This window comes from Argentina silus (genome assembly GCF_951799395.1).
Source record: "Argentina silus genome assembly, chromosome: 4".
Taxonomy (NCBI): domain Eukaryota; kingdom Metazoa; phylum Chordata; class Actinopteri; order Argentiniformes; family Argentinidae; genus Argentina; species Argentina silus.
In genome coordinates this window covers 21,258,551-21,272,559 of record NC_139658.1, presented here as the reverse complement: position 1 = coordinate 21,272,559, position 14,009 = coordinate 21,258,551, and the positions used below count along the sequence as shown (strand labels likewise).

General features: G+C 46.5%; 1 protein-coding gene across 1 annotated transcript; it reads right to left on the bottom strand.

The window, feature by feature from the left end:
• Window positions 1-2,487: 2,487 nt before the first annotated feature.
• Window positions 2,488-7,812, bottom strand: agtrap (angiotensin II receptor-associated protein; the record flags this gene model as incomplete). Its single annotated transcript, XM_083668533.1, has 5 exons — window positions 2,488-2,642; window positions 6,145-6,355; window positions 6,765-6,873; window positions 7,364-7,398; window positions 7,786-7,812. 5 exons carry the CDS (start codon window positions 7,810-7,812, stop codon window positions 2,488-2,490), a joined length of 537 nt encoding a protein of 178 aa, XP_083524659.1.
• Between the last annotated feature and the right edge of the window lie 6,197 nt (window positions 7,813-14,009).

Here is a 14,009-nt window from a genome sequence, read left to right as displayed (position 1 = left end):
AAGATGGAGATGGAGATGGAGATGGGGAGAGAGAGAGAGAGAGAGAGAGAGAGATGTTCTTTATGATAGAGAGAGAGTCAGAGTGAATCATTTCATTGGTAGAGCCGGTACCTTAAACGAAACCCTGAAGGCAGCTTGCTGCTGTCAACATCAGTAAATAAATGATTGCGTCGGAGAACGGAGAACGTACGGCTTTCTCCTTCTCTTAGAGTCGGTTCCTTATTCACTCGAGTACAAACAGGCATTGACCACACAACATATACAATACAATATGTACCGTATGTAAGGCATAAAGTGTCGCAAGTTCAATATTCTTTGAGGTATTATTACCCAACGTCTGATTTCACCATTATTCTACAGTTGGCAGACAACGTGTCACAGTGCAGTGCTTTCAATAAGCAACGTACCAGACAGTAGCCTTGCCAACCACTGACACATGACTCACACGCTTCCTACATCCTGGCATACTGGTCCTAAAAAAGGAAGGACAGACAGAAATATTGCATTTTTGTTTCGTAAGAAGAATCAGGGAAGGCAATGCCTTCCTGGCCCGCTCTACAGAGCAGTCAACCGCTGGGTCTGGGTCGAACAGGAAACACCCCCTACTCACGCCAGGGAAGGCTGGCGGGGGCATGTCGGACGGGGGATAAAGTGCAGACTGCTAAAGGTGGTCATGTTGCAGCTATAATAGTCTCTCATAACAGACGCTAGTCTTAGCAAAACAACCCCCGGTGTGGGCAGAGAATATACAGATAGTCTGGAAAAAAAACAAAAATGTTATTGGATGTATTGTCTGTTAGACAAGAAATAAGATAACATCACTGACCAGAGGCTGTGTGTGTAATAACACCATTACCAGATCATTACAATCACCTCCATCTTTTCTGCCGCCACAGGTGTTGTCGTTTAGACATGTTTTAATAAAAGAACAGCTTGTAATACAGTAACTAAAAACACTTAATAAAATAAGACCGAAAGCAGTAAACAATGACTACGACACTGTGGCAAACACTCATATCAGCCATTCAAGGGTTAAGGCAACTGAAGTACTTCATTCATCAATGAAGTCCACCTACTACTGCTACTGTAGTTTGTATCACCAACCTACACAATACTGTCAATCTGCTAATCTACACAATACTGTCAAACTACAAATGACTGTTATTCTGCTTCTCTAATCAATACTGTCAGTCTACTAATCTACAGTCCTTCACTTTCCGTCTGTAATTTAATTGTAACAGATGTGTTCATCAGACACACTAGTCTGTGTAATCTTGAACAACTTCACTGTGCATTTCATATCAGCGTCTCCTCTCCTCTCCTCTCCTCCCCTCCCCTCTCCTCTCCTCTCCTCTCCTCCCCTCTCCTCTCCTCCCCTCTTCTCTCCTCCCATCTCCTCCCCTCCCCTCTCCTCTCCTCCCATCTCCTCTCCTTCCCTCCCCTTCCCTCCCCTCTCCTCTCCTCTCCCCTCCCCTCCCCTCCTCTCCTCCCCTCCCCCTGTGTTACTGTAGCGTTAAAATCAACCACTCTTTCATTTCACTTTGTCATATTCACCATACGACATACGCATCGGTTTGACTTCAGTGGAGGCAAATGTTTCTTCATATCGTTAAACGCCCTCTAAACGTTCCGGTGCCATTACAGGTGCCTGGATCTCAAGCGACCTGGTTCTCATATGTGACATTAACCTGAGGACATCCTGGCGAGCGTTCAGACAGAACGGGGGTGTTTCCTGATGAGTATTCCGACAGTATCGGAGTGGATTTGGCAGCAGGTGAAACTGAGACACACACACACACACAAGTAGTACCAGAACAAGGAAACATCCAGCCGAGTCCAATGACTCTGACAGTTCAGGAGTGCAACATGACAGTTCAGGAGTGCAACATGACAGTTCAGGAGTGCAACATGACAGTTTACAACATTTTAAAGGGGGACATGACTTGACTTCGAAATACAACTACTACATTTGACAAAAAGAAAATAATAACAAAAAGGTAACCATTATTTTACAGCCCACAACAAAGCAGGTGCTTACTTAGAACGTACTGAGTCATAGTGTTGTTACAGCACCTGATATTTGCATATCAATTACGCCCGCTGGTTCTCTCTGTGAGTTTTCGCTGGCTCAGACACCACTACGGGCCACTGAGTGCCAAACCATTACCAGAGGTGCTGAATTTATCGCGGTAAGAACCGGTACCAGTCGCTGTAGCCTCACTAAGTCAGACCAGAGACGACATTCTGGGTTCCGAGATCGTTACCACGGTTACCAAACACTTGCTTAGTAAACACTGGGTAAAGACCAGCTGAGGCAGGGCCGTCAAATGAATGGTTACCTACAAAAAAAAAAAAAAAAAAAGGGTAGGCAAATTAAATGTCACAACTCCACACCACGCACCCCTTCCCATTAAAACAACAACAACAACAACAACAACAACAACAACAACAACAACAACAACATGTCAGAGTGCCAACTGTGGCCTCTCAGTAGGAGCGAGGGGCGGCCCCGGCCCCGGCCCCAGGTTTGCTGGCGGCCTCGGCCTGGTTGAAGGGGTTGGCAGAGCTGGAGGAGCTGGACTGGTCCTGCTGGTCGATGGACTGGTACGCATCCCTGTTCCGCGTCACCCTGGGGAAGCCGGCTGCACAGAGACAAGCCAGAGGTCTGGATGAAACTACCACTGTTTCCCGTCCCAATGTTGTACATTTAGAAATCACTCCAACTCACGCAGCCCCAGAGCATCTTTGGTATCGATCGTTAAACTTCACTTAATGCAACAACAACTAAAATCTGAAGCTCAGCAGAAGTCTCCACGGCGGTATTGATTTTAAGTAGCGTTCCTGTTCCACTCCGCTGACTGATTCATGACACACTTTGTTAGGTTGAATGGACTTGGTGTGAATGGACTGCGTGGGGCTCGATACTGTTAAATGTTTAATCTGTCAACATAAAACCAAAATCGACAAAACAAAAATATGGACACCATTCCTCATTCCGTTCCATCCATTACAATGAGCCCATCGTCCGATTTCCACCTCCGCCAGCCTCCCCTGGTGTACTGTACAAACATCAGCCTCTTACTCCAGCATGCTCAGAATACCAACGACCGAACGCCAGATAAGGTTGGATTCTATTAACCCGGATTCATCATTAGCTTTGATCACATGGCCAAAGCTAAATATCATATCAAATCCCCCTTCTTATAAACGACCAAGCATATAATTCCAGTCTGCAAGGGTCCATTTTAGCTTTCAACCACAACCAGCACACGGAAATCATGAACGCAAATACACTTAGCATTTCATTCCCTCAAATAGAATTTATTAAAAATATAACTTAAAAAAAGAAAAAAAAGGTTCTACATGAATTACGTCTCACTGCTGTTTAAGAACACAAAATCGCTGATGTCTAGCTGTGGTGGGTACAGGTGGAGTCTGCAATAATGTCTGTTGTGTGCAAGACTGGTGCAGTGTACTGGTGAGGTGCCCCTGTGCTTCAGAATGTAGTTGAAATACATAAATGTATTAAACATGTATCAGCTACACTGACACACTGTGTCTGGAGAGGAGCAGAGTGAGGACTGTATGCTACCACACATACACAGAAGCATGAATACAGACATACAGACACAGTACACAGACATAAAAACACATATTGGTATGGTGTCTTATACCCAGGCCGAACAGGTGACAGACAGACACCGGAACAACAACAAGGGGGTGGACAGCAGAGTACAGGGGATTTAGAAAAACAAAACCAAATAAAAATGTAACGTGAGGTATACTTCTCCAGTCCAGCGGTTCCTCTGTGTGTGTGTGTGTGTGTGTGTGTGTGTGTGTGTGTGTGTGTGTGTGTGTGGGGGGGGGGGGGGGGGGGTTGGAGAGAAACGGGGAAAAGGGAGGAGGAGGAGGAAGGAGGAGGAAGGCTCAGTAGCGGCGGCCAATAAAGGCACTGTCAGCGCTATCCGTGGTGCAGCGGCTGTCTGCTGAGGTCTCTAGGTCTGGGAGGACAAAGATCAGCAGAGGAGGGGAGGAGAGGAGAGGAGGAGAGGAGAGGAGAGGAGAGGAGGGGAGGGGAGAGGAGAGGAGGGGAGGGGAGGGGAGGGGAGGAGAGGAGAGGAGGGGAGAGGAGAGGAGGGGAGAGGAGAGGAGGAGAGGAGAGGAGAGGAGAGGGGAGAGGAGAGGAGAGGAGAGGAGAGGAGGAGAGGAGAGGAGAGGAGAGAGAGGATAGGAGAGGAGAGATGAGAGAGACAGACAAACAGACAGACAGACAGACAGGCAGACAGACAGACAGGCAGACAGACAGACAGACAGACAGACAGAAAGGTAAAGATAGATCGTCAGACAGAGACAAAGTGAGGCATAGAGAAGAGCAAACAGAGAGCTTGTTGTTTACAACTTAAAGTAACTTAAAATAGAATATAAGTTTGACATATTCACTTACTCACTTCTAGCGAACATAAAGCATGTCGGGGGGGTGATGCATGGCAGCCATTTTGGACTGGAACGTGGACCAAATAACAATTAACGCCGACTGCAGAACTGAGAACAAGCTCTGTTAAAAGAAGTCAACTACAGCCAAGTTTGCTCCAAATGAAGGAGTTGTTTATACCAAAATAACTGCCAATCACAGTAGCCTATGCTTTGATCGAGTCCTTGGTACCTAAACCTGCAGGGGTCTAAGTGACCCGCCCCCTCCAGTCAGGCAATCAGAGAACCATTACCATTAACCCCCTTTAAACGCCATCATTATCGACATTCATTAACAGCTGCGCTGGTCTCCAATCAGAGCCACAGGTTCCCGCTGTGGGTCAGCGTCATCAATGTTCTATTACCATCTGAATAAACAGGGAGTCATCGAAAACATGAGCAAAACATCCCTTAGTGGATTTATACGGGGAATGAAAGCCTGAAATAGCCTGATGCTGTAGATCCAACAAATCAATTGGGAAGAGCATACATAACTGAACACGTGTCGTCTCACGCGTATCCCGTGTCACGCTCAACATGACAGGATACAATAGTCAATAGGGGCGTTCAGTGGCGTAGCACACTAAGGCGCATACCATATCATCACAAGGTCCCTGGTTCGATTCCGGCCATCGACATATCCTGCATGTCATCCCTCCTCTCTCTCTCACCCACCCATCCTTCCTGTCAATCTCTACTGTCTCTATCCCAATAAAGCAGAAATGCCCTAAAAATATATATATATTTTTTTTTAATAATAAACAGGACAGGATATGCCATTCATGCACCAATGGAGTGAGCTACGCAGTAAGTTAAGTTAACTGTCTACATGATCAACCTCTACTAAAACACCTTAAAAACACTGGTTTTAATCTCCACGTCCGCTCATGCCACATCATTAAGGCCACCGAGTCAAAAAAAATAACTCCAGTGGCTGATGTTTGTGGAATGGCAGTAATTAACCAACATCAACAGACACATCGTTTTTCATACAGTTACATGCATGATACATTAAGGCTAAACATTTCTTACATGTGTGTCAATAATGAGCCATGACTAATTAACAAACAAATCATCTCCTGTAATGTGATCTCACAACACACCGTGGCCGTAACTCTTATCTAAGTGGCTCACGTTGGGTTGGTAATAAGGTGCATTAGTCTTGTGACCGTCACTATAACTGAATTAGCTGGACTCTGGTTTGATACAGTGCGCTTGTGCTTTCACACGCAAACAAGCTGTCAGCTAGGGCTCTCCAGCCTTCCTCTCTCTCTCTCCTCAAGGTTTTAGCACTGGGGTGGGATCTGAAGCACACACATCACAGCCACACCATGCTTCTAGCTTTGGTCAGACAACCCTGCTCTGAACTCCAAAGCCTTCTTTGACCATTAGAAGCTAAAACAAACTAGCTTTACCAAGAAACAACAGTTAGTTAAGGTTAGACTAATCATATATAGGGACTGTGTACATGGCTCTTTGGTTAAGGCCTTACCTATAGTCCAGGGGAGGCTGGTGGAGGTAGAAATCGGAGGACGGGCTCATGGTACAGTAATGCATGGAACAGTATGAGGAATGGTTTGACACCATTCCTCATTTCGCTCCATGCATTACAATGAGCCCATCCTCCACCAGCCTCCCCTGCTACAACCTCACACCTTGTTGAACAATACTTACCGAAGTTGACGTTGTAATCTCCTCCCCGCTCACGGTACATCTGGTAAACGAAGAAGCAGGACACGGGTTTGATCAGCAGGCTGAGGATGGCCATGCCGGCGCTGAAGCGGAACGTGTCTCTGTTCCTCTCGGCCAGACCCTCCGCCAGGGGGTAGTAGATGCCAAAATGGATGATGTCCGTCAGCAACGTTACCGTCATCCCAATCAGAAACTAGAGCCATGGAAGGCAGATGGAGGGAACAGACACACAGGGTTTAATAGACTCCATAAACACATGTGGGGAGAAATATAACTGAAACGAAGTGTGTCGTGAACAGCAGGACCAGCGAGGCGCTGATAATGACACTTCTATAATGGTTATTTCAAGCTGTGCAACTCATCTCCGATTTCTTTGTCAAGGGCCTGTAGGAACGGAATGGAATGGATATGTTAAAAGCCAGTCAGACTACTGTATTACGGGGGGCAGAGGAAGCTGAGATTGTGCAGGAGGGGGGAGAGAGAGGGAGAGAGAGAGAGAGAGAGAGAGAGGGGAAGTATTTAACAGAGGAGAGAGAGAGAGGGTGGGGGGTTTACCAGAGGAGAGGGCGGGGGTGGGGTGGGGGAGGGGGAGGGGGGGTTACCATGAGCACAGCATCGATGGAGTCCCTCTGGGCAATGGCCCACACACCCACAGCTAGAACGCTGAAGTTACCCCAGGCAAAGGAGGGAGGCAGCCAGGCCATACACCCCCTAGAGCACGCACACACACACACACACACACACACACACACACACACACACACACACACTAATTAAGAAGGGAATCATGTGGGTGAGACTTGATCTGGGATCAATCGTTGTCTATTAGTGCGTCTAAAATAAATCACTGGGGAGCATTGAGCTGCAGACATTAAATGTTACGACTTTACAGACCATACAATAGACAGTATATGGAGCACATCTTGTGTGACAATCTTTGTAAAGTGTTCAGGTCTTAGTCTGCGTAGCCAACCACAGGTAACACACCCTTGACTAGGAGTTAACCACTAGGCTGACCACTCCACTGTGTTGACTAGGAGTGAACCACGGGGCTGACCACTGTACAGTGTTGAGTAGGAGTGAATCACTAGGCTGACCGCTCCACTGTGTTGACAAGGGCAAGAAGATACATTCCTCAGAAGTGTGAACAGACACAGAGGAGCCAACCAACCCACCCACCCACCCACCCACCCACACTCACCAGATAGTCAGCAGCCAGTGCACCAATACTATGGCCTGTAGGGACAAAAACACAAACGTCACACGTCATTTTCACCAAACTGATGCCGAGTAAAGACGGGACGTGAGTCACGTCAGCTCCACATTGCGGTTCATACATGTATATGATTAGTGGGAAAAGAGGAGTTGAGAGCATCCCGTTATAGTCTCCGACACGGAGGTTGAGGTTTGTTTCACTTGTTGCCCGTTTCATCCAAGTGATGACAATAAGCGTTTCTACTCAAATCTTCTCAGCAGGAACTTTAACCGGAGCGAACATAGTTTTTGCTAGAATGTGAACAACTGTCAAAGTGCGCATCTTGTAAGGTAAAGACAGCAAACATCGTGAACATGTATTGACAACCTCTACATGGCTTCAAAGTGAAGTAAAACAACCAGCTTTACCTTGAGGTTTATGGCAGGAATTTCCATTGTTTGAGGCCAACGCAGATCTAATTTAGTCCCCGTCAGTTTTTCAAGTTTTTGTGGACAAGTGCATAACTGTGCAACTTCTCTTCTGAAATGTTTCAACCCCGCCTAATCTGACAGCAAACACAAACCATGTGACAGGAGCCTGACCACCTCCACGTGACCCCCCTCCTCACTCCCTCCTCCTCCCCCCTCCTCCTCCCCCCTCCACACTCCCCCCACCTTCCCACTCCTCTCTCCTCCACCGTTTCAGACTGAAACCATGTGAGCTGTGAACAACCGTTATTGGCGCTCCCCTTATCTCTTCATCAATTATCATGGCGATTTCACCGTGCGCGTTGGAATGTAAGCATGTCAGTATACGAAGCTGGCTCAGTATACGAACCGCACCATTCTTTGGTTACTTGCCTGCGTACAGTATGTGTGTTCTGTAAAGTCTAATAAAGAAGGAATTCTGGACCATAGACCATTCTAGACACCACAGAGACCCTGCCCAGGAAGATAGATTGAGTCATGAGTATTCTGCTATTCACACTGGCCCTCAAGTAATAATAAAAAATAATAAATAAAAACGTGTGGGGGAAAAACGACAACCCGGAATGCTTGTGTTACATTTGTTGTTAAACCAGTTACAGAAGCAACTTTTCTTTTATCATTTATATAGACGTGAGTGACATGTCACAGAACATGAGAGTGGTGTTAAATCATAAAATAAATCACAAGGTGAATATCCAGAAGTGATCCAGGGTTTGATACCATTCCTTATTCCGCTTCATGCATCACAATGAGCCCATCCTCCGATTTCTACCTCCGCCAGCCTCCCCTGACACCCTCCAGGTGTCTAACGTGGGTGTGCACTTGAATCTGCAGTTATGAGATGACACAATCACGTAACATCTCTTGTCATTTCCGCTACAGCTGGTCATAAACCCTCTCTCTCTCTCATGGGGCTGATCTGTTTATTTGCACCGGGAGAGGCAGCGTGTGTGGAATACAGTATTTCTCAGAACAGCTGATGCTTCAGAGGATTGCTAATGTGTTTCCTTGTAACTTGGTGTTACTGATTTCGACAACAGATTTATTTTTAGTGAAAACACATTAGGCACTCCTTTACAGCTTAGACGTGTTTGCTCTCTACCCAGCTCTACCCAAGACACACACACAAACACACACACACACACACACAAACACACACACACACACACAAACACATACACACACACAAACACATACACACACACAAACACATACACACACACACAAACACACACCACACACACAAACACATACACACACACAAACACATACACACACACAAACACACACACACACACACAAACACATACACACACACAAACACACGCACACAAACACATACACACACAAACACATACACACACACAAACACATACACACACACAAACACACACACACACACACAAACACATACACACACACAAACACACACACACACACAAACACATACACACACACAAACACACACACACACACACAAACACATACACACACACAAACACACACACACACACAAACACATACACACACACAACAATGTTTTTGGGGGCAAGGTTGGCCTTGATGCTAGGGAGGCTAGCAACTGACCAGAAGGTTGCTGGTTCACTTCCCGGATGTGAGCCGGTGACTGGAGGGTTGGTGAAATCACACCTGCTCTACATGACCAGTTGCTACATGACTAACATGAGAATAAGAAAACACTGAAAAAATATCTAATAAATGGTGAGTAAAACCCCCCAAAAATAGCATAATTAGCAACTTATTAAACACTCATAAGATACACATTAGTGCCTAATAAGTAGTGCCCTCCATAAGACCTCTTCACCCCCACTACCCCTCTGTGCAAGTTTCTCTCCAGTCAAAGAAGAAATAAGTAATTTTTCCTTCTTCTAGCATTGTGACTGCCTATGGCCCCTGGTCCGCGCATTGATTACTTTATCTTATGATGACTGATGGATAGATGAGTCACTTACTTAAATGTAAATGTACAGTACCAGTCAAAAGTTTGGACACACCTTCTCATTCAATGGTTTTTGTTTATTTATTTTTTTATTATTTTCTACATTGTAGATTAATATTGAAGACATCAAAACTATGAAGGAACACATATGGAATTATGTAGTAAACAAAAAAGTGTTAAACAAACCAGAATATTTTTTATATTTTAGATTCTTCAAAGTAGCCACCTTTTGCTTTGATGACAGCTTTGCACACTCTTGGCAAGTTTGTGTCCAATCTTTTGACTGGTACTGTAAATGTAAATGTAAATGTAAATGTAAATGTAAATGTAATAAGTGTTCCACTGATTTCTTAATGGACCGTTCCTCATGTTCCTCATGGCTTCTATCCTGTGAGACAGGTATGAAACAACGCAGTGCAGAGTGTATCATCACCCTTCTGTGCTTCTCCAGGTACGTCTGTGTAGAATGATAGCTGCATCAGAGGCGGATGAAAGCAGATACAATCTCTAATCATCACTCCATTTCCTGTTGCAGCCAGAAAACCTGGGGTCTCTCTGCTGCTGCTGCTGACAGATACCTCAGGCCAGTCTCAGGAGGAATGGGAGATCATCCAGACCAGATTATACCTTTTGTGTTCCCCGATTCCTTTTCGGGTGTCTTCCTCCTCCTCCTCCTCCTCCTCCTCCTCCTCCCCCTCCTCCTCCTCCTCCTCTCACACCCCACCGGTGATGACCCCATTGGTTGTGTGTCACCAATATGGCAGATGGCCCTTGGCCTCTGGTGGCAGCTGTGACCCCTGAACCCTGACCTCACAGTGATAGAAGGTTGGGGTGGGGAGGGCAGGATAGAATGTGGGGAGTGGTGGGGTGTGTGCATGGGGGACAGATGGATGCGAATGTTACTTAATTTCCCATTGTCGTTTTTTATCTTTACACACAAGGAGCCAAATCAATCACAGAGAAATCTAACGTAATTGGAGAACAAGTGACCCTGTTTGGCTTCTAACCGGTGGAAGTCTGCTGGTCTCCTCCCCAGAGAGTGATCGACGATGCCGTGAACACAACACTCACTGAAAAACATCCCGCAGTGCCCTCACTGTAAAGCCACAGTGTCCCATCCCTGTCCCATCTCGTGGTTTATGAGCTGTTTAACAGTCTGGGCAGGTCCCTTAGTGATGCGATGCTGCTGTTGGTTCCCTCTGCAACCTGCCGGGATCAGCCTGAGTGTGATATATCATCCCACTGGCTACTGGCCAAGCCCTAGCAGAGCTCTCAGTACCACACAACACACTCTCTTAGAGGTAAGTATTAAAAATACATCACTGCTGATTTTATTCCATGGCCGTATATCAGACGGTGAGACCAACTTTATAGTCCCAGCGAGCTGATTGTCAGAGAGACCAGCCCTCTAGTCCCAGTGATCTGGGCCTGGGTTCACGAAAGGTTCTTAAGAAGGAATGTCTTCTGAACTGCTATTTTCTTCTTAACTTTACTCTTAAGAGTAATTATTAATTCAATAGAGAGAGACCAACCTTTTAGAGAGACCAGCTTTATAGTCCAGCGAGCTGATTGTTAAAGAGACCGACCCAATAGTCCCATTGATCTGACTCTTAGACAGAGACCGACCCTCTTGTCCAGGGTGTTTGATACCATTCCTCATTCCATTCCATGTATTCCAATGAGCCCGTCCTCCAATTTCTGCCTCCACCAGCCTCCCCTGCGGTCCCAGTGAGCTGACTGTTCAAGAGACCGAACCCTATAGTGCCAGTGAGCTGATTTTTAAGGAGAGAAACAAATGTAACTTTCTCTGGCTGATCAAATATTGATAGAGACAGGATTGCGGGAGCGATGTAACGTTTTACTTGCTACTGCACAGTAGTTCATTGATTTAACTTTCTTTCTGCTTTGTGGAGCAGCTATTGAGAGAAGGAAAGAGAGAGAGAGAGAGCGAGACAGAGAGAGAGAGGATGAGGGAGTGATAGAGAGAGAGGGGGGGGGGGGACTAGGAAGTGATAGAGAGAGAGAGAGAGGATGAGGGAGTGATAGAGAGAGGGGGGGGGGACTAGGAAGTGATAGAGAGAGAGAGAGAGAGGATGAGGGAGTGATAGAGAGAGAGGGGGGGGGGGGACTAGGAAGTGATAGAGAGAGAGAGAGAGAGTGTGCTGCTTGTGTTCACAGTGAAGCATTCCATCAATAGAATATACAATATAACAAAGGTCATACATATAGTCATGAGCACAGGTAGCATCGTCTTTGCCATATAGTGCACCACAACAGCTTACACAGAGCAATATCTTGCAAGCTGCTTGGCTTTTTTCTTGCAGAGGCCTGCAATTGGCAGGGAGCATACTGTCACATAATGCACATTTCCAAGGCTGATAAATATCAATATTACTGGCTGACACCTGAAGCCAAGGTCACTAATAAGTGTGACCAGAGGCTGGTATTTTAACACACACACACACACACACACACACACACACACACACACGCACACGCACATGCACACGCACACACACACACACACACACACACACACACACACACACACACACACACACACACACAGTAACCCACTCAGTTGGTACTTAGCCTACAGCCAGTCATCAGAGTTCCTGTATAGTCACATCCTTCCTCATTCACTGTCACACAGCAACAGAGAAAACCACTGTCATGGGGTGTCATAGGGTGTCATGGGGGTGTCATGGGGTGTGCCGTGTGACTTTTCTGCTGTTGGGTATGAGCAGTGACACTGTACTGGGCTGTGGGGTGTAGGGTGTGGGGTGTAGGGTGTAGGGTGTGGAGTGAGTGTAGGGTGTGGGGTGTAGGGTGTGGGGTGTAGGGTGTAGGGTGTGGGATGTAGGGTGTGGGTGTGTGGTGTGTGGTGTGGGGTATGGGGTGTAGGGTGTAGGGTGTTGGGTGTGGGGTGTGGGGTGTGGGATGTAGGATGTGGGTGAGGGGTATGGGGTGTGGGGTGTAGGGTGTGTGTGGTGTGTGGTGTGGGGTATGGGGTGTAGGGTGTGGGGTGTAGGGTGTGTGTGGTGTGTGGGATGTGGGGTGTGGGGTGTAGGATGTGGGTGTGGGGTATGGGGTGTGGGGTGTAGGGTGTGTGTGGTGTGTGGTGTGGGGTATGGGGTGTAGGGTGTGGGGTGTAGGGTGTAGGGTGTGGGGTGTAGGGTGTGGGGTGTGGGGTGTGGGGTGTGGGATGTAGGATGTGGGTGTGGGGTATGGGGTGTGGGGTGTAGGGTGTGTGTGGTGTGTGGTGTGGGGTATGGGGTGTGGGGTATCGGCCTCTGGAGTGTTTTTGGGACAGGCCTGAGATCAGTTCCTTTGAGTTGACGAGGATGGCACATTTGCTGCTTGTGCTAAAAAACACTGTTTGAGCAGTCAGAGAGCTAGCCTGAGATAGGAACCATATCAGGGTACCATCTCTCATTCCGTTTCATGAACTACAACGAGCCCGTCCTCCGATTTCTGCCTCCACCAGCCTCCTCTGATCCATATCATCATACATCTATACTAGACAATGATGTTAGGTAGGAGACATTCAATATGGATGATCCTGATTCTATAGATGACTGCTACTCGAAAAATGACTGCTACTCAAAAATACTCCAGACAACAGTCATCATTGTACAAGTGTTTAATCATGAAAAATGAGGTTGAAAAAAACACAATATAGAGAGACAATCCAGTTTAAGGGATAGTATAAATAAAACATATATTAAATCATGTCAAATGAACGTCAAACAAACATTTCCATACTAATTACTTTTTTTAAAGAGTACTGTGACATCATCGGTAGAAAAGCCAGAAAAGGCAATCAATCCATTCTGAGAAAACACATTCATATGTACAGGACAGGACACAGGTAATAATCAAACACGGCTCGTTGGCTGTGTGTTTGGACACGCGTGTGCATGATTCTGTGGCACGGTGGTTGGGGAGACCCGGTGAGGTGATAATATGAATCATTCTGAATGAACTAGCACTGTCAGTGTAGGCTGTCTTCTGTCTGCTCTGTCATAGTGGTCATGTATGGGATGTGTGTGTGTGTGTGTGTGTGTGTGTGTGTGTGTGTGTGTGTGTGTGTGTGTGTGTGTGTGTGTGTGTGTTTGTTTTTCTGTGTGTGTGTGTGTGTGTGTTTGTTTTTCTGTGTGTGTGTGTGTGTGTGTGTGTGTGTTGCTCCTCTTCCTCCTCTTCC